This window comes from Phocoena phocoena, chromosome 15 (assembly GCF_963924675.1).
Source record: "Phocoena phocoena chromosome 15, mPhoPho1.1, whole genome shotgun sequence".
NCBI lineage: Eukaryota > Metazoa > Chordata > Mammalia > Artiodactyla > Phocoenidae > Phocoena > Phocoena phocoena.
In genome coordinates, this window is record NC_089233.1 from 14,864,866 (window position 1) to 14,890,006 (window position 25,141).

Genomic DNA, 25,141 nt, shown 5'->3' on the forward strand with positions numbered 1-25,141 from the left:
TAGACAATGATGCCTCCCAAAATAATAGAGGACTTACACACACACACACACACACATATAGCCCTCAAGATTCTCTCATTAATCTCTACTTTATTTGGATTAGAACTCTTAAGGATTAAGAAATGAGAATAAAGTGAGTTTCAGCAATCCAAAATCACATGAGTTAACGGTGGATTCTGACAGAGAACCTTCCTCAGGATTTCATTGGTTAATTTTTCTCATGCTTTATCTTTAATTCTACTCAAACCTGGGCTCAAACTTTCTGTTCCTAAAATAGTCACACTTTGGGACTTTCCTGGCGGTCCAGTGGTTAAGACTCCACGCTTCGGGCTTCCCTGGTGGTGCAGTGGTTGAAAGTCCGCCTGCCGATGCAGGGGACGTGGGTTCGTGCCCTGGTCCAGGAAGATCCCACATGCCGCGGAGCCCGTGAGCCATGGCCGCTGAGCCTGCACGTCCGGAGCCTGTGCTCCGCGACAGGAGAGGCCACAACAGTGAGAGGCCCGCTTACCGCAAAAAAAAAAAAAAAAAAGAGAGAGAGACTCCACACTTCCAATGCAGGGGGCGTGGGTTCGATCCCTGGTCAGGAAACTAAGATCTCACATGCCCCTGTGGCATGGCCAAAAATAATAAAAAAAATAATAATAATAAAATTTTTTAAATAAATAAAATAGTCACATTTTTTACTACTACTGCTAACTGGCAATCCATACTTAAGTCAAATAAAAAGAACTACAACTTGAGGTCTCCAATAATCTGCTTTTATTTAAAGCCTTTTTCACTTTGACAAAATAAAAACTTTTAATTATGTTTAGTCTACCTACTTCCAAAAGAAAACTGATCTATAAATTAGACTCAAGCCACTTTAATTTCCAAATTTCTGTATCTCCATCATATATATATAATATATATAGTTTATATATATATAATGTATATATGTATTGATATATATGGTTTTGCAAGCAGTTTATAAACAGGTTGGTCAAACTGTCTAAATTTCTTGAATTTTATTGTGTACACAGCAAATAAGCTATTTATTCCTCTTATTAGCATGTCTTATTTCTTACCTATCTTCCTTTAGTGAGCATCAAATTTAAAATATTCTATGTACACAGCTACACAATTAAACATTAGTGTCAGTCACAACATATTAAATTCACACTTAAAACTATAAAGAGATCCAGATATTTTTAGTCTTACACATATACTTTATATATAATCTCACTTGATGTTATTTATATTATCTTATGGTGCTTTATTAAACAGACATCAGAACACAAAAACCTGGACCTTGCAGGATACATAACTGAAAATATTTATAATCTATACTTATTACATGGTTCAAAAACACTCTTTTTTAAAGGAAAGCCAATATTAAGAACTTAAACATACAGTCTGGATAACATAAAGCACTCTTTCCAAGTCCAAATGTTAAAAGGTCTAGTTAAATTTATGATAGACTATAGTGTTTCCAAAAGCTAAAATTGGTAATAATTCTGCTTAAATTCCATATTAATCTAATATCAAAAGTTATTTTTATTTCTTTTTTCAAATACCCGAAATACACTGCTGCTTAGTCTTTTCATTATATATTTAGTTAGCTAACTTTGGGTGCAAGGTACTTTAAATATAAAAGTCCTTTCCAATGGATAGTGAAAATAATATTAAAATGTTTGTATAAAATACACTCAGTGATTCTCAAAGGATATCTGAGAGTCTATAAGGTCTATTAACTTGGTTCAAAATACCCAACAACAAATGTGAGGTTTTGTCACATTGACATATTTTAACTGTTAACTGGTATCTACATTTTAAACACATTATGTCTAATGTAGCAATAATGATGACTATTTTTCCACTAAAAAGCTACAGGATTTTGGTTTAAGGGCAAATGAGAAAGAGTACGTGGCTCACCAAGAAGGGTGTCAAAGTGGAAAAGATCACCAGTCTGAAATTTGTAAATAGTAACAAGACAAACTCCAGTGCTAGGTCGTTCATGTAATCACCAATATGTAGGTCAAAATAAACTAGTGAGCTATACATTACTGTCTACGTAGTAATTTACAGATCAATATGAGAGGAAGAAACTGCTCAAATATGACTACTGTTAACAAACTCAAAATATTAGGCACAGTAATGTCTCTATTAAAATTATAACTTATCAATTGTGAAATAATTTCTTTCACTATTTCTACTTTTAAAAAATGAACCCTCCTCAATTAAAAAAAAAAGAGCAGCCACTTTTAAGATGTAAATTCCTCTTTTTTTCAAAGTAACTTACCCAGAAAAATCTAATGCAGAAGATAAAGTGTAACAGATAAATCGACTACAACATTTTTAAAAACCTAAAAGTATCAGTAAAACAAACCAATCCCTCCAGTTTAGCAATGCGTGTATTTTTAAGCTTCGGTGGGTATACCATTATAATAACCAACAACGTTTAAAAGGCACCCTAATGCCCCAAACATCATCATTACACATGACATACTCGTATTTTACTCAAATTATGCTTAGACCAGATCCAAACTCAGGCCATTCCCCCCTCGCGGGCACACTAGATACGAGGGGGAATCCAAGAAATCAGATATGTTAAGTGCAGGTATCTCCTTCCAGAGTAGGGTCAAATTCTTGTTTGCCCGCAAATGTCACTGTCTCAAGAAGTCTGCAAATTCTCATTAGCGCTACAGAGTACAAAGAGGCCTGACCACGGAAACACCTGTCCTAGCTCCGGGAAGACAGTGGGAAATGCAAACCCCGAGCCCACGCCGGCCGTACAGCCTTGGGCAGCAGCAGCGACCCCAGACGAGGGGTGGACACTGACCTCATGGCTCCCTCGGGCAGGCTCCCACACCCCCGACTCGCCTCCCCGGTCGAGAACCACTAAATCTGTCAAGCCGGCCGGGACCCACCCTCCGCGAACCCCGCTTGCTCCTTCCGAGCCCGGCCCCAGCCTGCCCAACTGCCCCCGGTCCGCTCCGGCCTCGCGGCTGCACTCTGCCACCTCATCCCTCCTTGCCGGTCTCGCGGCCCCGCCACCTCAGCCTCGGCGGCCTGCACTCGGGCCGCCCCACCCCGGCCGCCGCCCCCCGGCCCCAGCCAAGGCTCCCGGCCAGGCTCACGGCGCCGTCGGTCCCTTCGCGGCCCGATCCCCGCCGCCCCCCAGGCCCGAGCTCCCGCCGCGCGCTCCCCACCCCCAGCCTCCGCCCTCGCCCCGCTCGGCCGCTCCCGGCCCGCTCCCCCTAGCCGGGCTACCTGGAGGCAAGGGCGGCAGAGCACTTCACCCAGGGCCCCAGGTCGCAGAGGGCCCGGTGCTCGGGGTCCCGCTCCTTCTCCCGCTCCACGTGGTAGGCGTAGATGGAGAGCAGGATCCCGGCGGCGCACACTGCATACCGGGCCACCCGCTCCCAACGCGGCACCGACACTCTCAGCAGGACGGGCGCCGCCATCTTCCCCCCTCCGCCGCCGCCGCCGCCTCCTTCGCCGCCGCCGCCGCCGCCGCCTCCCTCCGCCTCCACCTCAGCCGCCGCCGCCCGTCGGGGCCCGACCCAGCCGCCGCCGCTACCGTTACCGCCTCCGCCGCCGCCGCCACCGCCGCCGCCGCCACCGCCGCGCCCCATTGGCTCGACCGCCTCCTCCGGGCCCCGCCCCCACAGGCGCGCGGCCCAACCGCCCCTAAAGGAGAGATCCTGGCGGGGCGGGGAAGGCGCGCGCGGGCGCGGAGTGGGGAAACGGAGTGCGCAACCGGCCGGGAGGCCGGCCGGGGGGCGGAGCCGGAGGCAGTGCGGCGCGCGCAGCGGGCGGGGCCGAAGGAGGGGCGGGGCCATGGGAAGGGAAGGGCGGGGCTCTGGGAGGGGAGGGAGGGGAGCGGAGGGGACGGGAGGGGAGGGGAGCGGAGGGGACGGGAGGGGAGGGGAGCGGAGGGGACGGGAGGGGAGCGGAGCGGAGCGGTGGCGCGGGCAGGCCCTAGGGTACCCGGTGAAAGGAATAAATTTCAAAGATACCACCGTGTGTGACTGGATAAGCCCTTGGCCCCACCTCCTGCGGGTGGTAATCAATTGCCATACTTTCTGCCTTTTTTTTTGTCATTATCACTTGATATTTTCTGACCCAAACCAAATTAGCCTTGGCCATTTCCCAGAGCTCCAGAGCCAAGCTCCAGAGCCACGTTTACATTACCTGATCTTCCCCAGTACCACCTCCAGTCACTTCGTGTTCAACAAGTGCAAACTTAACTATTTTTAAAACATTATTTCTGAATGCCTTGCTTCCCTGTAAGCTGAATTTGAGATGGCTTAACATAATTCGTGTAATATAGTAAAGTATAAAAATGAACTAAAAAATCAGGACTAAGAAAAAGACAAATCAAAGTAAAAGACCAGGGGCTTCCCAGGTGGTGCAGTGGTTGGAAATCCGCCTGCTAATGCAGGGGACATGGGTTCGAGTCCTAGTCCGCGAAGATCCCACATGTTGCGGAGCAACTAAGCCCGTGCGCCACAACTACTGACCCTGCGCTCTAGAACCCGCGAGCCACAACTACTGAGCCCACGTGCCACAACTACTGAAGCCCGCATGCCTGGAGCCCATGCTCCGCAACGAGAAGCCACCCCAATCAGAAGCCCGCACACCGCAACAGAGTAGCCCGCCGCAACTAGAGAAAGCCCGCGTGCAGCAATGAAGACCCAACACAGCAAAAAATTTTTAAAATTATAATAAATAAATAAATAAAAGACCAGGAGTAAGAACACAGACAAGGGACTTTGCTGGTGGCACAGTGGTTAAGAATCCGCCTGCCACTGCAGGGGACACAGGTTCGATCCCTAGTCTGGGAAGATCCCACATGCAGCGGAGCAACTAAGCCCGTGCACCGCAACTATTGAGCCTGTGCTCTAGAGCAGGCGAGCCACAACTATTGAAGCCTGCGTGCCTAGAGCCGGTGCTCCACAACAAGGGAAGCCACAGCAGTGAGAAGACTGCATACCGCAACGAAGAGTAGCCCCCACTCACTGCAACTAGAGAAAGCCCACGTGCAACAACAAAGACCCAACGCAGCCAAAAATGAATGAATGAATAAATAAATAAATAAAATGCCTTAATGGCTCAGACCAATTAAAAAAAAAAAAGAATCCGTCTTGCAAAAAAAGAATCCTTCTTGCAATGCAGGGGACTTTGGTTCATCCCAGTGGGGGAACTAAGATCCCACATGCAGTGGGGCAACTAAGCCCACACACCACAACCACTGAGCCCGCGCTCCTCAACTACAGAGCCCAAGCGCTCTGGAGCCCACACACCACAACCAGAGAAGCCCGCATGCCACAACTAGAGAGAAGCCTGTGCACGCACTGCAATGAAGCGAAGAGCCCACCCTCCACAGCAAAAGATCCCGCATGCTGCAACTAAGACCCGACAGCAGTGAAAAATAAATTAATTAATTAATTTAAAAAAAAAGAACACAGACAAGCAGGCCATAGAGTATCACATAATTATTAAAACCGAGCCATAAATTTGGCTCTGAGCTTCCTGGTGGCCAAAACTAAAAGAAAAATACATGTATGTTTTGTTTTGTTTTTTTTTTTTTAAAATACATGTATGTTATTCTCACTGTCTCTAAGAAGAAACACACTGTTTTTGGAGATTGCTAGCTTTTTCCTGGTTGCCGCTGGCCAAGAGATTTCAGTTTTATATAGTGATTTTGAGTAATTGATGTCCTATTATTTATGTATTGTTGGGTAACAAATTACCCCAAACTTGCAGCTTAAAACAACAACAACAAAAATCTCTTATTTTCTCATAGTTTCTGTGGGTCAGGAATCTGGGTGTTATTTAGCTGGGTCCCCTGGATCAGGGTCTCTCACAGGATGCAGTCAAGATGTTGGCTGGGGCTACAGGCATCTCAAGGCTGGAGAATCCTCTTTCAAGCTCACTCACAGGGCAGTTGGCAGGCCTCACGTCCTCTCCGGCTGTTGGCTGGATCCATCAGTTCCTGGCCACTTGTACCTCTCCATAAGAAGCTGCTACGTTCCCTTAAAGCAAAGGATAAGAGAGAGTGAGGGAAATGGAAGTCACAGTCTTTTCTGTAACCTAATCTCAGAAGAAACTGCCCATCACTTTTACATATTCTGTTACTTAGAAGCTAGTCCACAACCTAAGTGTCCATGGATGGATGAATGGATAAAGGAAATGTGGTATGTACCCACAATGGAATATTATTCAGCCACAAAAAAGAAGGAAATCCTACCATTTGAGACAACAAGGACACACCTTGAGGGCATTATGACAAATGAAATAAATCAGACAGAGAAAGACAAATACTGTTGACCCTTGAACAAGGCAGGGGTTAGGGGCACCAGCCCCCTGTGGAGTCGAAAATCCAAATATAACTTTACAGTCAGCCCTCCATATCCGAGGTTTCACAGCCACAGATTCAACCAAGGGTCATGTATTACTGTCCTATGTGTGTATTGAAAAAAATCCACATATAAGTGGACCTGTGCAGTTCAAGCCTGTGTTGTTCAAGGGTCAAGTGTACTATATAATCTCACATGTGGAATCTAAAAAAGCTGAAATCATAGAAACAGAATTGTTTGGTGGTTGGCAGGGGCTGGCAGGTGGGGAAAACGGAGAGATGTTGGTCAAAGGGCACAAACTTCCAATTATTAGATAAATAAATTCTGGAGATCTAATGTACACTATGGTATCTATAGTTAATAATATTGTATATGTGAAAGTTGCTAAGAGAGTTGCTAAATCTTACATGTTCTCATTCCCTCCCTCCAGGCCAAAAATAAAAAACGGTAGTTATGTGAGGTGATGGGTGTGTTAACTGATCTTATTGTGGTAATCATTTCACTATATATGTATATCAAATCATGTTGTACATCTTAAACTTTCACAATGTTATATGTCAATTATATCTCAATAAAACTGGAGGAGAAAAAGAAGCTAGTCCCTAGGTCCAGTCTACACTGAAAGGGAGGGGATTACACAAAGGCATGAATACCAGAAGGGGAATCACTGGGATCATCTTTTTTCTTTTAAGAATTTTTTTTTTTTTTATGGTTGCGTTGGGTCTTCATTCCTAGATGTGGCAGCGGGGGCTACTCTTCGTTGCAGGGCTCGGGCTTATTGCAGTGGCTTCTCTTGCTGTGGAGCACAGGTTCTAGGCACATGGGCTTCAATAGTTGCAGCATGCGGGCTCAGTAATTGCGGCACGTGGGCCCTAGAGGGCATGGGCTTCAGTAGTTGTGGCTCGTGGGCTCTAGAGCACAGGCTCAGTAGTTGTGGCGCACGGGCTTAGTTGCTCCGCAGCATGTGGGATCTTCCTGGACCAGGGATCGTGTGTCCCCTGCATTGGCAGGTGGATTCTTAACCACTGCACCACCAGGGAAGCCCTCATTGGGATCATCTTAAAGCCTGTCTACCACTGTCCTCAAAAAGATCGACTCTCTAACGCTCTGGTGGTTTCCATACTTCTGAGTGGACTCATTCTCCTGTAGTCCCCTCCTTCTGGATTCCTTTACTGACTTGATAAGATCTATTGATTATCTGACTTCTTTTACTCATCATTATGTCTGTGAGGGTTTATCTATGTTATTGTACACAGCTGTGTAATAGTCCACTATATAACTAACCACAATTTTATTTATCCAGTCTGTCCACTGTTTATGGACATTTGGCCAGTTGTTAGCTATTTTGAATAAAGCTGCTGTGAACATTCTGTAAACGTCTTTCGGTGGCTGTATGCAGTCATGTCTGCTGGGAATACATCCAGGGGCAGAACTAGAGTCAGACAGTATTAGTTATACTGCCTCAGTCAATTTAGGTCCTCCAAGGAGAAGATGCCAAAGTGAAATCAGAAGTGTAAGAGATTGACAGGGGGCAATTCCTGTGAAGGATAAAGGAGACAGGGAACAAGAACAGGCATGGAGAGCCTCCAGATCACAAAGCAGGTCTGACCACTATGAAAGCTCTGCAGTCTCAGCCAGGCTGACAGGGAGCAAGGCAGGAGTAACCCCCTATCTAGTAGCCCTGCCAGGCACAGTCATGGGCTGGGAGCAGCCTGGGGAGAGCATGGCCTCAGCACGAATGTTGTGATCCATCCAAAGGTGTAGCCAGCCACTGGAGGCTACTGGCCAGCTAGCCTCTTTGCAGCAGACTCTCTTGAAGGGAGACTGACTGGTGTACCACCAGGGCCACCACACTACCAAACAGTCTTCCAAAGGAGTTGTACCAATTTAAGCTCCCATTAGCAAAGTATGAGAGTTCTGGGTACCCCACATCCTCACCAATCCTTGGCAAGGTCAGTGCTTTCCGTTTTAGAAAATTTGGTAGCTCTCTAGAGGGATCGTGGTGGTTTTAAAATTGCCTTTCCCTGAAGACCAACGAATCTGAGCTCCTTTCATATGCTTTTTGACTACTTAGATGTTCTCTTTTGTGAAGTGCCTACTTAAGCCTTTTTCGCACTTTAAAAAATGGGTCGTCTTTTTCTTATTGGTTTGTAGAAAGAAAGTCTTTATATATTCTGGATACAAATCTTTGTCAGTATATGTATTGCAGATATCCTCTATGCTTTTTTTAAAAAAATATTTATTTAGGCTGTGCCGGGTCCTAGCTGTGGCAGGCAGGATCTTCATTGCAGCATGCAGACTTAGTTGAAGCATGTGGACTCTTTAGTTGCAGTATGCGAACTCTTAGTTGTGGCATGCATGCAGGATCTAGTTCCCCAACCAGGGATCAAACCCGGGCCCCCTGCATTGGGAGCGCAGTCTTCCCACTGGTCCACCAGGGAAGTCCCACCTTCTCCTATACTTTGGCTTGCTGTTTCCCCCTTTTTTTTTTAACTTTTTAATTTTTCTGTGACATTTATTCCTGGGCCATAAGTTTCTGTTTCTTCCATTTCTTCTGGGATATCTTTTTCTTCTGTGCAACGTCCTCTTCTGGTTTAGGAACAATCTGGTTTTTTTTAGTAAGGATCATCTCAGTGTGGCAGGGAGAGCTCATATATGGTTTGATCCGACCGTGAACTCTGTAAGTTCTATGTCGTATCTTGGGGGCTTTGTTCAGCTGGATGTTCTCAATGACCAGAGAATCTACATCTAAGCCCTTGAGTTCAGCATTAGTCTCTGCATTTTAGAGCCTGTGCAGTAAAAATTTAGCACTCTTTTTGGGTCACCGACCCTGCGTCCAGCCCCACTGTTTGGCCTGGGCACACCAACCAACTCCACCACTGTAACGATGGAATGGCACACATTGCTTCTTTAAAGTGACATCCTTCAGATACTTGGTGGCTTTTTGGATATGCATACCCTTAATGGCCTGGGCAGTTTCATGAATGTTCTTAAAGTGAACACAAAGATCTGAACTTCTTAATTTGCATGATTTTGTGGGGTTTTCTGGGTCAAGTGAATAGCACACCATTTTTAGAGGTCACCTCAGGCCGCTTACCAGAAAAAGTGCCCTTTCTCCTTCTTAATGGTGTTTTTTGCTGAACAACTGAAGAGACTTCTTTGAATTCCTCATATACATTCTACTACCTTCACCTTGGAGCTTTCAAACTCCTACTTACCCACATTTTAGATACCACTTTCTCCTTGAAGGCTTTCCCACTTCTATTGTACTAATCTGGCTCACTAGGCCAGGGATTCAAACCCCCTCAAGACTCTCTCTGTCCACTTCCTACCTCTGTGTCAGTTTTGTTCTCTCAGGCCAGTTTTTTGCCTATAGAAGGAAAAGTGGTCCCATAGTTCCTCCATTTGCATCTTTGTTTTCTCCTGCCTGTAAGGGACTGCCTCTCCTCCCTTAAATCCAATTTTTAAAATCCTGATGAAGAATTCAGGCAGCTCGACCAGCCTCAGGTCACTCATGAGCCCTGTAGCTAGAAAAGAAAGAGTGCTAGAGACAGCAGCCGCCCCCCAGACCTACAAGAGAGTCTATGCAAAACCAGTTCTCCTAAAAACAAGAAAGTGAGTTTCCCAGAAGCAGGAAGGGGTAGGTGGGTAGACCCAGCAGGAGGAAGCTGCTGTGGGAGGATGCTGGGGGAGATTGTCACTGATGGGGGCTCACAGGGAACAGCCCTTGTCTCTGTCCAGAAGAAGCTCTTCTGCTCCGTAAAGCGGTTTATCAACCTTTCTGTAGTGCCAAGAGGCAGCTGAGGCCTTCTGTGCTTGGTGGGCACAACTCTGGGAGGTCACTTTGTGCCAATCCAAGAATGTGAACTTCAAAACTTGTACATAGGGAATTCCCTGGAAGTCCAGTGGTTAGGACTCTGAGCTTTCACTGCCGAGGGCCCTGGTTCCATCCCTGGTCGGGGAACTGAAATCCCGCAAGCCGCGCAGGGCGGCCAAAACAAACAAACAAACAAAAAAAAACTTGTACATAGATGGAAACTTCATACATTGCTGGTAGCAATGTAAAATGGTGCAGCCCCTCAGAAAACAGGTTGGCAATTTCTCAAAATGTTAAACATAGTTACTCTATGGCCCAGCAATTCCACTCCTGGCTATATTCCCAAGAGAACTGAAAACATGCGTCCACACAAAAACTTGTACATGAGTGTTCATCATAGCATTATTCATAATAGTCAAAAATGCCCATCAACTGATAAATGGATAAACAAAATGTAGTATATGCATACAATGGAGTATTATTATTCAGCCATAAAAAGGAATGAAATGGGGAGTTCCCTGGTGGCCTAGTGATTAGGATTCTGGGCTTTCACTGCCATGGCCCCGGTTCAATCCCTGGTTGGGGAACTGAGATACCGCAAGCCACACAGCGTGGCAAAAAAAAAAGGAAGGAAATACTGATATATGCTATAACATGGATTAATCTTGAAAACATTATGCTAAATGAAAGAAGACAGACCCAAACATAAAAGGCTACGTATTATGTCATTACTTTAATTTATTTAATTGAAGTATAGTTGCTGTACAATATTAAATAAGTTACAGGTGTGCAATAGTGATTCACAATTTTTAAAGGTTATACTCCATTTATAGTTATTATAAAATATTGGCTATATTCCCCCTGTTGTGCAATATATCCTTGAAGCTTATGTATGTAACACACCTTTTAAATGAAATCTAGAGTAGGCAAGTCCCTAGAGAGAGAAACTAGATTACTGGTAACCAGGAGCTGGGGTGATGGAAAATGTGGAGTGATTGCTAACGGGTATGGGATTTCCTTTTGGGGTAATCTAACATTCTGGATCTAGACAGTGGTGGTGGAAGCACAACTCTATGAATATGCTAAAACCACTCTAAAAGGGTGAATTTTATGGTATGTGAATTACACCTCAATAAAACTTATTTTTTAGGGACTTCCCTGGCAGTCCACTGGTTAAGACTTCGCCTTCCAATGCAGGGGGTGCGGGTTCAGTCCCTGGTCAGAGAGCTTAGATCCCACATGCCTTGCAGCCAAAAAAACAAAAAACAAAAACAAAAAAAACCTGTTATTTTTAAAAATGTGTACATAGAGCTTCTGTGTGGTAATTGCTCACTTAATGTCTGTCTCTGCCAATTGCAGATTCCGTGAGGCTGGTGGCTGGGTCTTTTGTATTCTCAGCAGTTGGGGTAGTGCCTGGCACAATAACACGCGCTTAAGAATTATTTGATGAATGGATGACTGAATGAATGATACCAGCTTAAATGCCACCTCATTCAGGAAACTCCTCCCCCTGTGCTCCCGAAGAGCACCCCCCCACCACCATTCTCTTTCACTGGAAGGACAGACTCAGGCTGGGAGGAGTCTCCACTCCAGTTTATCACCCCAACTTCCGGGGTCAGCTCCCTGGCCACATCCCCTCGGGCCACTGCCGCTGCAGCACTTCATTCCTGGGGCTGGGTTTAGGGTCTCTTTCATCAGCACCTGGAGATGTGCCTTTCTTCCTACTGAGCTCAGCTGTGTGTTTAAGCTTTTCTTCTTTCTTTTTTTTTAAGATCTCCTATTTATTTATTTATTTATTTTTAATTTTTGGCCTTGCCACGCAACTTATGGGATTTTAGTTCCCCAACCAGGAATCCAACCCAGGCCCTCGGCAGAGTCCTAACCAGTGGACCATCAGGGAATCCCCTAAGCTTTTTTTCTTAGAAGGTTTTATCTCGTATTTCTGTATTTGTATTTGTGTATTTTCTGTGTTGGCTCAATCCATCATACCAGAACCAGAAATCCCAAGAGGTTTCTATAAGCTTGTTCATGACCCCAAACTTGCTTTGCTGGGTTAGAACGCTGTATATTTTCTGTCCAAGTTTTGAGAAAGGTCACAGCAAGGATACAGCAGGACGCTGTAGGTGTGGCAGTCGCTGGCTAGTCTCTTTTTTTTGGCCACACTACGCAACTTGTGGGATCTTAGTTCCTCGACCTGGGATCCAACCCGCACCCTCAGCAGTGAAAGCCCAGAGTCCTAACCACTGGACCACCAGGGAATTCCCTAAAAATCTTTTTATAACAGAGTCTGTGACATCCCAAGCCTCCCAGTGTCCTTCGGGAAAATCCCACTCAAAGTAAATATCCTATTGAAAGGGGATGGATGTGTCATTTTTGCTTTCAAGCGATAATGGATTCTGATATCATTTCATTATTGTCAGCACAGATGAAATGCTCTTTTTATAACACTGGAGGAGGAGTGGACTAGTAAACATCCTATGTACATAAATGACCTGCCGACCCACCAGATGAAGAGGCCGTCCACTGAGCACACATCTACATACCAGGCACTGTGTTGGCTTCTGATATGTTATATTTAAATTTCATAAGCTCTGTACAATGTAGGTGTCATTATCTCCAGTTTCCATGGGAGAAAAGTAAGCCTCACAGGGCTAAGTACCTGGCCCAATTACTGTAAGAGGTAGAGCTTCAATTAGTACCCAGGCCAATCTGGTTTGTGTTCCCCATCTTTCCACCAGCCTGTGTGGCTTCTCTCTGAGAAGGCATCTCTCAATTTGACATGGATGCTCTGTTTGTTCCCAGATGTATGAATGGATTCTTCACCAACCCTCCCTTTCCATTCTACTCTATGCATGTAACCAAGTTCCAAGGTCTTTTCCTGTTCCTGTCTCAGTGTAAAAACCAATATATCCCTGTGGTCTGTGGTAGGCTGGACCCAGGGTTAAATGCTGACGTCTGCTGAAATTCCATCTGCTCACTGCCATCCCAGATACCACGCTGGGGCAGCCTGAGGCTCCACTGAGATCATTTCCTCCCAAGATCCATGAATCTCAGCATGGCCACCCTGACCACCCAGCCTAAACTTGGTCCCAGAGCTCCAGTAGGAACCCTGAAGCTGGTGACGTTCCCCACCAGGCCCTCACCCCTGCCATCCTGTTCTCAAGATATTTACCTGTATTTAATTCCAACAAAAACCTTTGATGTAGGAATTATTGTTTTCTATGTTTTACAGATAAGGAAATTGAGGCTCAGAGAGGTTAAGTAAACTGCCAAAAATCACACAGCTAATAAGTTGTAGAACTGGGATTCAAGCTCCAGCAGGCTGGCTTCCTGATCTATGCTCTTAGCTTCTGTGCTATGAGCTAATACACACAGAGAATTTAGATTTCTTTTTCCTTAGCATTTACCACCATATAACATAATATATATTAATTTTTTAAAAATCTCCTTTATGTCTGTCTCTCCCACTAGAACGTAAGCCCCCCAAAGGCAGAGATCTTTGTCTGCTTTGTTAGCTACTGTATCAGCATCTAGAACAGGACCTGATCACAGAGTAGGTACCCAGTAAGTACATTTTAAATGAATGAATGAGCACTGAAAAAATGTTAGCTATCAGTATCTTTGCACAAATAATAAGCCCACAGCAAATATCTTTTTCCAAATAAAAGAGGAATTCTCCCCCCAGAGACTACTTTTTTCACCACCCGGTAACAAAAGGCAAAAACTCAAGAAAGCCTTTATAATAGAATTTGACCTCTCCGCCTTCAGCACAACTCTCTCTCAAGTCCTCTGCTTTCCTGAGGATGTCCGTGTCCTTGTGAATGGCCATGCCACTCTCCTGACTCATTGTCCCATATCTTCCTCAACTCTGATGACCTTTGCTTCCATTCTACTTCAGCTGCCCACAGGAGTGGTCCTTGTGATCCTTTTGAATGGCCAGATTTCTGAAATCTTAAACACCTATACTCTGCTCTTTGTTCTTCCGTATTATAGCAGATTGCGTTTTCCAAGATGGCAGCAATAAGATCTCCCATCCTACATGCTCTTCTTCACTGTGATATTGGCCCTGCTCCCATCCAGAGTCTGGGGCTATGTTCCTTCCCCTTAAATCTGAGAGTCTGACTGTGGCAGAAATGATGCTCTGTGCCTTTTGAGGTCAGATCATAAACCATTCCTCCATGGTCTTCTTGGGGTGCTTGCTTGTTGAAGCCAGCCACCATGCTGTGAGGAGCCCCAGGACACATGGAGAGGCTGCATTTAGGTCTTTGAGCCAACAGCTGCAGGTCTTAACTGACAGCCAACATCAGTCGCCAGACATGGGACTAAAGAAGCCTTTAAGATAACTCCAGACTCAGCCACAGCAACAGTATCAGAGACCCAAGTGCAAACCACCTAGAGGAACCCAGTCAACTCCCAGAACCATGAAAAAAAAAGATTATTGTTTTAAGGCTCTAAAGTTTTGGGTTTGTACATTATGAAGTAAGAGTAATTGAAACACCCTTCTTTCCTTCTACTCTCTCCCTAGAGGCCTGCTGTGTCCTAATCAACGTTTTCCCCATTGTCCCAGCAGGAGACAGGTTGGGACATCTCCCTGATCTTCATGGCTATTTCAAGGCCATTTTTCGTCCTGCTTGGTTAACCTAAATGTCTCTCTTTTCTCCCGCAGTCTATCACCTTAAATACTCAATCTACGTGATGGTAGCAAGCCCTGACTTTGCAGGGTTCCCTCCCTAAGAATTTCTGAGATTCTCCGAGGAGGGTCATATGCCACCCATAAAGAGATGAGTTAATTTGTCCATGGTCCACACTCCAGCCAGCAGTGAAGCCACATACAAGCTGCACCTGGCCCTCCCTGCACAGCACACTATCTCTTCTTGCATATATTTTCTACACTATATGAGGATGAGAACACTTTTGAGCTAACCGATGTGCGTGCTTTCTGTTTAAAGGAAGACAATAAATAACCCCTGCCAACTTGCTGAATTCCTAGTGGGAGTGAAACCCAACCCCCCTAAAAGTAAGTTCCCTTATGGAGTCTATGATTAATCTCTCTCCAAAACTTTATTCCCTTTCTTGTCCCCTCTGACCTCAATCCTCTGCTAACTGAACACTCATCAGAGTCAGATGACAAGAATGGCTATTGTCAGTAACATCATTAATGTGCTAAAATTGTTATCATAGATATCATCTTAATGTACGAACCCAGGCTGTTTCTCCACAGCAAGATGAGCTAACAGGCCGCAAGCCATGGACCGCCTGGCCAGCGAATCATACACCAGATACATCCTGACTCCCAAAACTATGATTAAGAAATGTCCCAGAAAGCAACCAACTCAGCTAGGTTTATTTGTGAAACAAGGAAATAAAGGCTTACTTCTCTTAAAAGAGAAAGAGAGAGAGAGAGGAAGAAAGAAAGAAAGAAAAAGGAAGAAATGTCACAGAAAATTGGTGTAGCCACTAAGGAAAACAGCATGGAGTTTCCTTAAAAAACTAAAAATAGAGTTACCATATGATCCAGCAATCCCACTCCTGGGCATATATCCAGAAACAATGAAAACTCTAATTCAAAAAGATACATGCACACCAATGTTCATAGCAGCACTATTTACTACAGCCAAGACATGGAAACAACCCAAGTGCCCATCAACAGATGATTGGTTTAAGATGTGGTACACACACACACACACACACACACACACACACACACACAGGAATATTACTCAGGCATAAAAAGAATGAAACACTGCCATTTGCAGCAATGTGATAGAGAATATCATACTAAGTGAGGTAAGTCAGACAAAGACAAATATTATATGATATCACTTATATGTGGAATCTAAAATATAATACAAATGAATCTATATACAAAAAGAAACAGACTCACAGAAATAGAAAACAAACGTATGGTTTCCAAAGGGGAAAGTGAGGGAGGGAGGGATAAATTAGGAGTATGGGATTAAGAGATATAAACTACTATATATAAAATAGATAAGTAACAAGGATTTACTGTATAGCACAGGGAACTATATTCAATATCTTGTAATAACCTATAACAGAAAATAATATGAAAAAATATATATATAACTGAATCGCTTTGCTGTACACCTAAAACTAACACAATATTGTCAATCAAATATACGTACTTCAATTTTTAAAATGTCACAAGATGATGACTAATCTCAGCCTTTTTGTTCTTCCCCTTTAAAAAATCCCCAAACTCAAAGCCCAGGTTGGAGTGGATCTGAGGCTTGTCTCCCACTCCCTTGCTTGGTGCCCTGTAATTGCAGTAATTCCGTACTTTGCTGCTAACTTCTGCTGGCAGTTTGGCTTTCTGCACCGCAGACACATAAGCCCTTTGCTCGGTTTCAGGATCAGGTGTTAAAAACATGTATCTGTATAACTGATTCACTTTGTTATAAAGCAGAAACTAACACACCAAAAAAAAAAAAAAAAACAAAAAGCCTTCAAATATAACTCCTATGAATGTTTATCCTTTGTTTATTTTAAAACTTCCTAATTAGAGGCTTTCCAAGATACTCTGTGAACTCCTCAACAATTCAGAGGAAGCCCAAGAATAAATTATTCAAAAATCATTAACAAAAGGCTTTACCTTCTCTCATAATTTAGTTGGCAGTCCTTTCTTGCTGGTATAGAAAATATTTTTTAGAAGGCTTGTGTGTTAGGAACAAGGCTTCTTCTAGCAATCTTTTGGCCAAGGAGATAGCAATAGTACCTGTCTCAAAGTGTCTGAGGAGGATTAAATGCATGGTGGCTGGCACACAGTAAGTGCCCAATAAATGCTAATTATCGTAATCTTAATCCTTGTCTCCATGGGTAAAAGAAAAATGAAGCATTCAGTGAAATTTAATTCTTCCAGAAGTGATGGCTTAAAAAAGACAATTATTGACTCCATGAAAAAGAAAGAGAAGTACACGAAAGGTAAAATAAAAATAATAGACTAGGTGATGGACTAAACTGCTCTTTGAAAACTAAATTTATCATATTGGGCAAATGCTATCCAAAATTTAACTGATCTGTATTTCAATAACTCCATGAAACACATAAATTTGTGTAGTTACTTAGAAGAACATTTAACTTTTTTTTTTTTTGGGCCACACTGCACGGCTTATGGGATCTTAGTTCCCCCGCCAGGGATTGAACCTGCACCCTCGGGAGCGAAATCGCAGAGTTCTAAACACTGGACCGCCAGGGAATTCCCTTAACAACTAATTTAAAGTGCACATTCCTGGGCTTTGCTTCTTCTCTGATGCCCAGCAGAGGAGAGACCTGGGAATGTGTACTTTTGTCAAATCCTCTAGGTGATCTTTACAATCAGACAAATTCTGGCAGTAATATTGATTGGAGGGTTAATGAGTGCATGGCTTTCCTGGGGAGGCTAATTAGTACCCCTATCTTGAATATTCTCCAGGTTAAATGATGTTGGCCCTAGAGCGGCTGTTTTCAAATTCTAATGTGCTCAAAAATCACCTGAAGTGTTGTTAAAAATTCAGATTCCCGGGCTTCCCTGGTGGCACAGTGGCTGAGAGTCCGCCTGCCGATGCAGGGGGCGTGGGTTCGTGCCCCAGTCTGGGAAGATCCCACATGCCGCGGAGCGGCTGGGCCCGTGAGCCATGGTCGCTGAGCCTGCGCGTCCGGAGCCTGTGCTCTGCAACGCGAGAGGCCACAACAGTGAGAGGCCCACGTACCGCTTAAAAAAAAAAAAAAAAAATTCAGATTCCTGGTCCTACCACCAAGAGATTCTGATTCAGAGATCTGGGGGGCACTCAGCAATCTACATTTTTCAACCAGCCCCTTCCCTCCAGGGCGAGTCTTTGAGAAGCACTTTCAACACTGGTCATTCACCCACTAGAGAGAAGCCAGACATATTTTTTAAAAGAAAAAGTCTGACTTTGCTGTGTAATTTGAATTTCCCAGACCTCATCAATGTGTGCAAATAAAAACAAGGTTACATTAAAATTGTAACTGAGGCTTGTGAATTTTGAACACCAGATGATTGTGCAATAATCAGTTCTCCTCCCAGGTTTATCTGGAGATCTCAGAAAAAGTGTCTTTGGGTATGCGTGTGTTGTCTTTTTATTTGCCACATTGACAGTTCAAATCTCAGCTCCATTACTTAACAAGGGGGGTAAGTTACTGCTGCTTATCTATTGCTGCCTCACGAATTATCCCAAAACTTAGTGGCTTAAAACAGCAACAAACGTTTTGTTATTTCTCAAGGCTTCTGTGGGTTGGGAGTTTAAGAAGGGCTTGGTTGATGCAGCATCTCCCCATATGGTTGAAATCAGACAGGGGTTAGAATTGGGGCAGTAGGGGGAAGGAGAAGCAAGGGCTGGCTGGGTATCTCTCACTCTCCCTCTTCATGTAGTTTCAGGACCTCTCTATGTGGTCATACCAAGTGGGTTAGTTTGAGCTTCCTCACAGCATGGCTTCCTCAGGCCACTCCTTCCATGGCAGCTCAGGGCTTCAGGATAAGTGTTCCAGTAAACAAGTTGAAAAGGGCATCTCCCTTTCTGACCTAGCCTTGGAAGTCACACTGCCCCATTTCTGCTGCATTCTGTAGGTTACAGGAGAGTCAGAAGCCTGCCCAGATTCAAGCAGAGGGGAATAAACACCATCGCTCAGGATGGTGGATCATCGCTCAGGTAGGAGAATCAAGGGCACATTGCAGAATAACATGTGGGTTAGGCAATGTGGTGGCACCTTTGGAAATCTTTGGAAATCCCAATCTGCAACATAACAACCTCTATCCAAGCCTAACTTTCTCATCTGTAAAAGAAGGATAATAGTAGTATCTACCTTATAGTGTCGTAGTGAGGACTAAGTGAATAAATACATGGAAAGCACTTAGAATAGTATCTGGCATGCTGCATAAACACTAGCTATTATTATCACCGGTACTATCATGAATATTTCCATTGCTCACTGAACCAGGACTATGCAGTCATGGCCCTCCTAGGTCCTCAGAAGTGCCTGAGTTCAAGTACACCACTGCCTCTGGCCTCTATTTCCCTAATCACTGTCACTGTCTGTAAATCTTCCACCATGGCTAGTGTCCCTGTTGGCTGGGCCAAGACCCTGCAGCCACTGGTTCCCATAACTTCTCAGAGATGCCAATGAGTGGACCGCACAGGACTGGCTGCAATCCACTGCTGTCACTGCCTCAGTGTAATTATTGCCACAATCCCAAACTCTGGCAGGTAGCCCAATATTTCCACAGAGGAGGGTGTGGGGAGACCCACAGGCCTTGTGTCAGGGACGGTAGATGCAACGGCAGCATTAGTTTCTGGAGGTGACAGTGACAGGGTTCTGGTGCCAGTGGGGGGGCAGGCCAGGTGTCCAGCTAGGGCATCAGGGAGGGGTGTCTTCACCAGAGCAGCCCTCAGACAGGACCTGGGCCCTTGTTGCTGCCTATAGAGCGTCCCATCATGTTTTCCCTGACCATACAGCAACTTTGCAAACTATCCAATATCCTTTTAATAAATTTCTGTTCTTTTTAAATTAGTCAGAGTTGATTGTGATGCTTGCCCATAGTGCCTCGACCAGTACTGGAACTTTTAGCATTTTTTAACTTCAGAAGCTTCAGAGCACAGTGCCCTCAGCAAGGACACCAGCGCTATGAGAATGCCCTGGCTCAGAAGACGTAAGGCCTGCCAAGGGGCTGTGGGCATTAACCAAGGAGGCCAGAGCAGGGGGAATGAACATGGTGATGCCCTGGGGTAACAAACCTGCCAGTTCTCAGGAGTACCAATAAGACACACTAGAAGACTCCCTCCAAGGGCAGGAGGAGGCAGGAGGAAGATCCTATGACAGCAGGCGAGGCTAAGACCCAGAGACATTTGGGATGTTCATAACTATTGACGTGACCTTCTATTTACTCACAGGCTGAGACAGGCCCTAGGAAACCTGTTAGTCCACAACAACCTCCACAAGCCACCAGGAGACCTGTTGCCCAGGTCCTGGCCACAGTACGTAACCTCAAAATAGGGGCCATCAAGGCTTGTTAGAATGTCTGGGGTTGAGAAGGAAAGAATTCTGAAATTCGTTGTTTGTTTACATTTTTTAAAAATTATTTATTTATTTTTGGCTGCGTTGGGTCTTTGTTGCTGCATGCGGGCTTTCTCTAGTTGAGTCGAGCTGGGGCTACTCTTCATTGCAGTGCGCGGGCTTCTCATTGCGGTGACTTCTCTTGTTGCAGAGCACGGGCTCTAGGCGTGCGGACTTCAGTAGTTGTGACACATGGGCTCAGTAGTTGTGGCTCAAGGGCTTAGTTGCTCCATGGTATGTGGGATCTTCCCAGACCAGGGCTCGAACTTGTGTCCCCTGCATTAGTAGGCGGATTCTTAACCACTGTGCCACCAGGGAAGTCCCTAAATTTTTAATTGATATATATATATATATGTATCAACTTAGGTTTTTTTAAAACAAACAATGTTTGTTTGTCTTTACCCATAGCAGATGACACAGGAAGGTGGTATAAAGAGAGGGAGAAAGGGGCAGAAAATAGGGAAAATAGAAAAAGAGAGAGGGAAAATAGGTTAAAGCTGACGATATCACTTTCATACAACTCTAGAGAATTTAGGTAGCAGCATGAAATGTCCAAGTCAGATGATTCAGGGTGTGCTGGTAGCATCATCACCATCCTCAGGGAAGTTCATTTCTCAATGAAGATACTTCAAGGTTGGGATGCCCAGCCATAAGGAGGGAGGATTCCAGGATCTGTCCAGGAGTGGGTCACTTAACCTCTCTTTGTCTCAATGTCCTCAAAGGAACAAGACAAGTGAGGACTCAGGCACTTGTTCTCAAAGAAGAAAGAAAAAAGGAGTCACAGGAGTATCTTTAACAAGGCTACGGGACTTCCCTCGTGGTGCAGTGGTTAAGAATCTGCCTGCCAATGCAGAGGACATGGGTTCAAGCCCTGGTCCGAGAAGATCCCACATGCCTGGAGCAACTAAGTCCGTGCACCACAACTACTGAGCCCGTGAGCTACAGCTACTGAAGCCTGTGTGCCTAGAGCCAGTGCTCCGCAACAAAGAGAACCCACCACAGTGAGAAGCCCGCACACTGCAATGAAGAGTAGCCCCCGCTCGCCGCAACTAGAGACAGCCTGCGCGCAGCAACAAAGACCCAACGCAGCCAAAAATTAACTAACTAATTAATTAATTAATTAAAAATGCTACGGGACAGTTCAGTTCAGGAACAGAACTGCTGAAGTACAGTTTGTTCTGTAAAGGAGCTACTGCAAAGGAGCTTGTAGGGGTCACGACTGCACTCCCTGCCCCTGAATCCGCTCACACCAGCAGCCCTCTGCACAGCTGGCCAGTTAATCCTGTACAAGCAACTGTGCCCACTTAAACCTTCTTATTTCATGAGGATGAAAAAATGAATGCTTGTTTTTTGGAGCAAAGAATGTGTCTCTGAAAATTACAGCTGAAAGGAACTTTCTAGATGACTGAGTACAACCCCTTTGATAGCAAATTTCAGTCAAATTCAATCTAAAAGCAAAACACTTGATACACTAAAAGGAGTTCTGGTCAATAAAACAATGTTAAGAGAGTGACAGTTTTTGACAATCTTGAATGATGTATTGGTTATTTACTGCTGCATAACAAATTACCCCCAAACCTTAAACCTTTAGTGGCTTAAAACAACAATAGTTATTGGAACTTCCCTGGCAGTCCAGTGGTTAAGACTCTGTGCTTCCACTGCAGAGGGCATGGGTTCGGTCCTTTGTTGGAGAACTAAGATCCCACATGCCTCGTGGTGCAGCCAAATAAATAAATAAAAATAAAACAACAATAGTCATTATCTCACAGTTTCTCTCAGTCAGGAATCTAGGTTCCCAGGAATCCACAGCTTAGCTGTGTCCTCTGTCTCAGGGTTTCTCACAAGGCTGTGTCAAGCTTTCAGCCAAGGCTGCAGTCTTATCTGAAGGTTTGACTGGAGAAGGGGCTGCTTCAAAGCTTCCTCACATGGTTTTGGCAAGATTCAGTTCCTCACTGGTTGGACTGGGAGCCTTAGTTCCTTGATGACTGTTGCCCAGAGATCAACCTCAGTTCCTTACTATCTGAGCCTCCCCAGGTAGCAACTTGCTTCATCAGGGTAAGCAAGCAGAGAGAGCAAGAGAGGGTGCCAGCTAAAAGAAAGTGGTAGTGAGATGGAAGTCCCAGTCTTTTGCAAGTAACCTAATCATGGAAGTGACATCCGATCATCTTTGTGTATTCTATTCCTTAGAATCCAGGAATCAGGTCCAACCCACACTTAAGAGGAAGCTATTACACAAGGGAGTGAATACCAAGAGGCAGGATTATTGGGAGTCATGTCAGAAGCTGCCTACAGATGGTGTATAGAAGGTAGGGAAGGGGCTAGAATCATGGAAATGCAGAATTTTCTGGTTGAGAAGAAAAGGCCCTGTAAATCCCGCCACCCACGTGATGCCTGAATTCCCAATATAGCTCCCTGACAAGCGGCTTCTCATTCTACATCTGCACAATGACATGGTTAGAAATGGTCTCCTAGTCATACTGGACGAGAAACCATCTGCCTATGATGTTCACCCATGCCCGTGCAGGCACCTTACAACCTGAGAAAATGGTGGAAAGGTCAGAAGATTCTATTCTCTTTAAATGACGGCTAGCTGCTTTCGCAAAAGCTGAAAGGTAAATTACAAATAAAGATTTGGTCTAATTTTTAAAGTAACCTGGAATATGTAGAATGTTTCTGCAATTATTAGTCCACGTATTTTGACATATAAAACACCAAAGATCTCTCAAAGGAGCTGGACAAATCAGCAAGTGTTAAAGAAAGCAGCAGTGGGAGTGTCTAGTACAACCAAACCAGTCATCAAAGTCAGCAGTTAAAAATTCCAGAACCAAGAAAATAAATGGATCAAAAGAAAGGGAAGGCCCTTGTGCTTTACTCCTTTCACACGAAGGATATTTTTCATGTGTAATTCTGAATTTGGCAAGATGTCTGAACTGTGGCTCAGTGACTGGCAGACAGCATTTCAGAGTTTACAGCACGCTCTCTGGGAAACTGTCGTAGCCAAAGTTATGGCATCATGTTTGACCCTCACTTATCCACAAGACCTGGCTCAAACGGCTGTTCATAAACGTCAACTTTAGTGTCAAAAGACATAAGATTGTAGAAGGTAATTAAGGTTATCAAAAAGCAATGAAGCCAAGAAGGAAGGAAAAAAGGAAGGAAAGGAGGAAGGAGGGGAGGAAGGTCCCTTCCTTCAAGTACTTCCCCCTCATTTTGGATGAATCCAAGATTATAGGAATACATTAATACCTACCTTCACGACCACAGCACTGTTTTGGGGGGTGTGCTTATTGGAAAACCAATCAACTAATTAACTCATAGAATGGCCAAGATGAAAAGGATCTTGAGGAACATGTAGTCTTATCCCTAATTTCAAAGATGAGGAAATCAGGTTCCACAGAGGCTAAATTACTCACCAAGTAGAGAGAGAAGAGGGACACTTAGGTCAACCATTCCCACAAGGGGTCCAACAAGGAACAGCTGAAACCAACACAGTAGTGTCTCCTCCTACAGGGACAACCAGTTCCCTTTGCCTCTCACACACCCCCCAGCAAGCAGGATTTCTCAACTTTGTGTTTGTGCAAACCCTTGAGCAGCGCCAGCTCCTGCTCCAAGAGGCTCTGCACTCTGTTTGCAATGGAGGGCAAAGGCTGCGATGGTTCGGCCCGCTCCCAACTCTCTCCACAGAGGCCTGAAAACACATTTGTTATTCTTAGTTAGGTGAGTAGAGACTAGGCCCATCGAGGAGGGGTAGAAGTGGCCAGACAAGCCTCAGGGATTGTGAGGTCCTGTCCTGATCCCTCTGATGGCTGGAGAGGGCAGTGAGGACTGGGCCATCCAGAATGACTGCCCAGCACCACAGCCAGCAGGTCCCTGGGGGTCCAACCCAGGAGGCACCTGCCAGTCCTAATCGAGCGCTCTGAGCTGGGTGGCCATGCCAAGTGACATCCCCAGGGGGCCTCCAGGGGGCCCCCCAAGTCCAGGGTGAAGTCAAGGTCAGCCCCAGGCACACACGGTACTGGTACACAGCAGTGAAAGAGGACAGTGCTGGTCCAGATCTGGCTGAGGGTCAGTGGGGACAGTTGTGGGCCTGGAAGAACCCCCAGGGAGAAGCCAAGGCCAAGAGCAGGCAAGGTTCCGGCCAGACGCCTCCCTAGTACAGGGTCTTTTCTCCTCCTGTCCTTTCTCTGCTCGGAGTGTGATTCCTCACGTGTGCTAGACCCCATGCACCCTGTTGTAGGCCTCTCCTTCGGGTATTGTGTCACCCTGTGCTTTTCCTTGCACTTCTCTCTGAAACGAGCTCATTCCCTTAAAAAAAAAAAAAAGAAGGTTAAAGTTACTTTCCTCTTGAAGTAAAAGAAAAATAGTCAACCAGAGGAGAGCATTAACTGTTACTATTCTAGAAGACTTCAGTGGCCACCACACAGGGAACAGACGGGAAAGGGGGTAAACCCTCAAAGAATTTTGAAGCTAATGTTAGTGAAGGTTGAAATAATTTGTCTGCTTTTCTATGTTTTCCCTCAGCCCAAATGAAACCTAACTTTTAGCTCTAGATACAAGATTGAAAAAACACGGAATGCAAGACAACACATTGAAAAGACCAAAGAGTGGAAGGAAGACGGTTGTATCCAGAGGTGTTCAGTGAAATCTGATGCTAAGAGATCAGGAAAGGAGAAAATGGAGGGTGAAGAGGGGGACATTTCAAGAGTTGAGCGGGTTATTTTTTATCAGACATGGTGTTTACTGGACTCTCCTCCATTAAAATATTGCCCATGGAGAGCTTCCCTGGTGGCGCAGTGGTTGAGAGTCCGCCTGCCGATGCAGGGGACACGGGTTCATGCCCTGGTCCGGGAAGATCCCACATGCCGTAGAGCGGCTGGGCCCGTGAGCCATGGCCGCTGAGCCTGCGCGTCCGGAGCCT

The 25,141-nt window shown here is 45.1% G+C and overlaps 1 protein-coding gene across 1 annotated transcript in view; it reads right to left on the reverse strand.

Moving 5' to 3' along the window:
* VKORC1L1 (vitamin K epoxide reductase complex subunit 1 like 1) overlaps window positions 1–3,580 on the reverse strand; it is a 59,127-nt gene extending 55,547 nt beyond the window's left edge. The window contains exon 1 of the mRNA XM_065893084.1: window positions 3,250–3,580. Within this exon, the coding sequence (XP_065749156.1) occupies window positions 3,250–3,443 (194 nt within the window). The 5' untranslated portion in view covers window positions 3,444–3,580. The remainder of the gene's footprint in view (window positions 1–3,249) is intronic.
* Window positions 3,581–25,141: the final 21,561 nt, after the last annotated feature.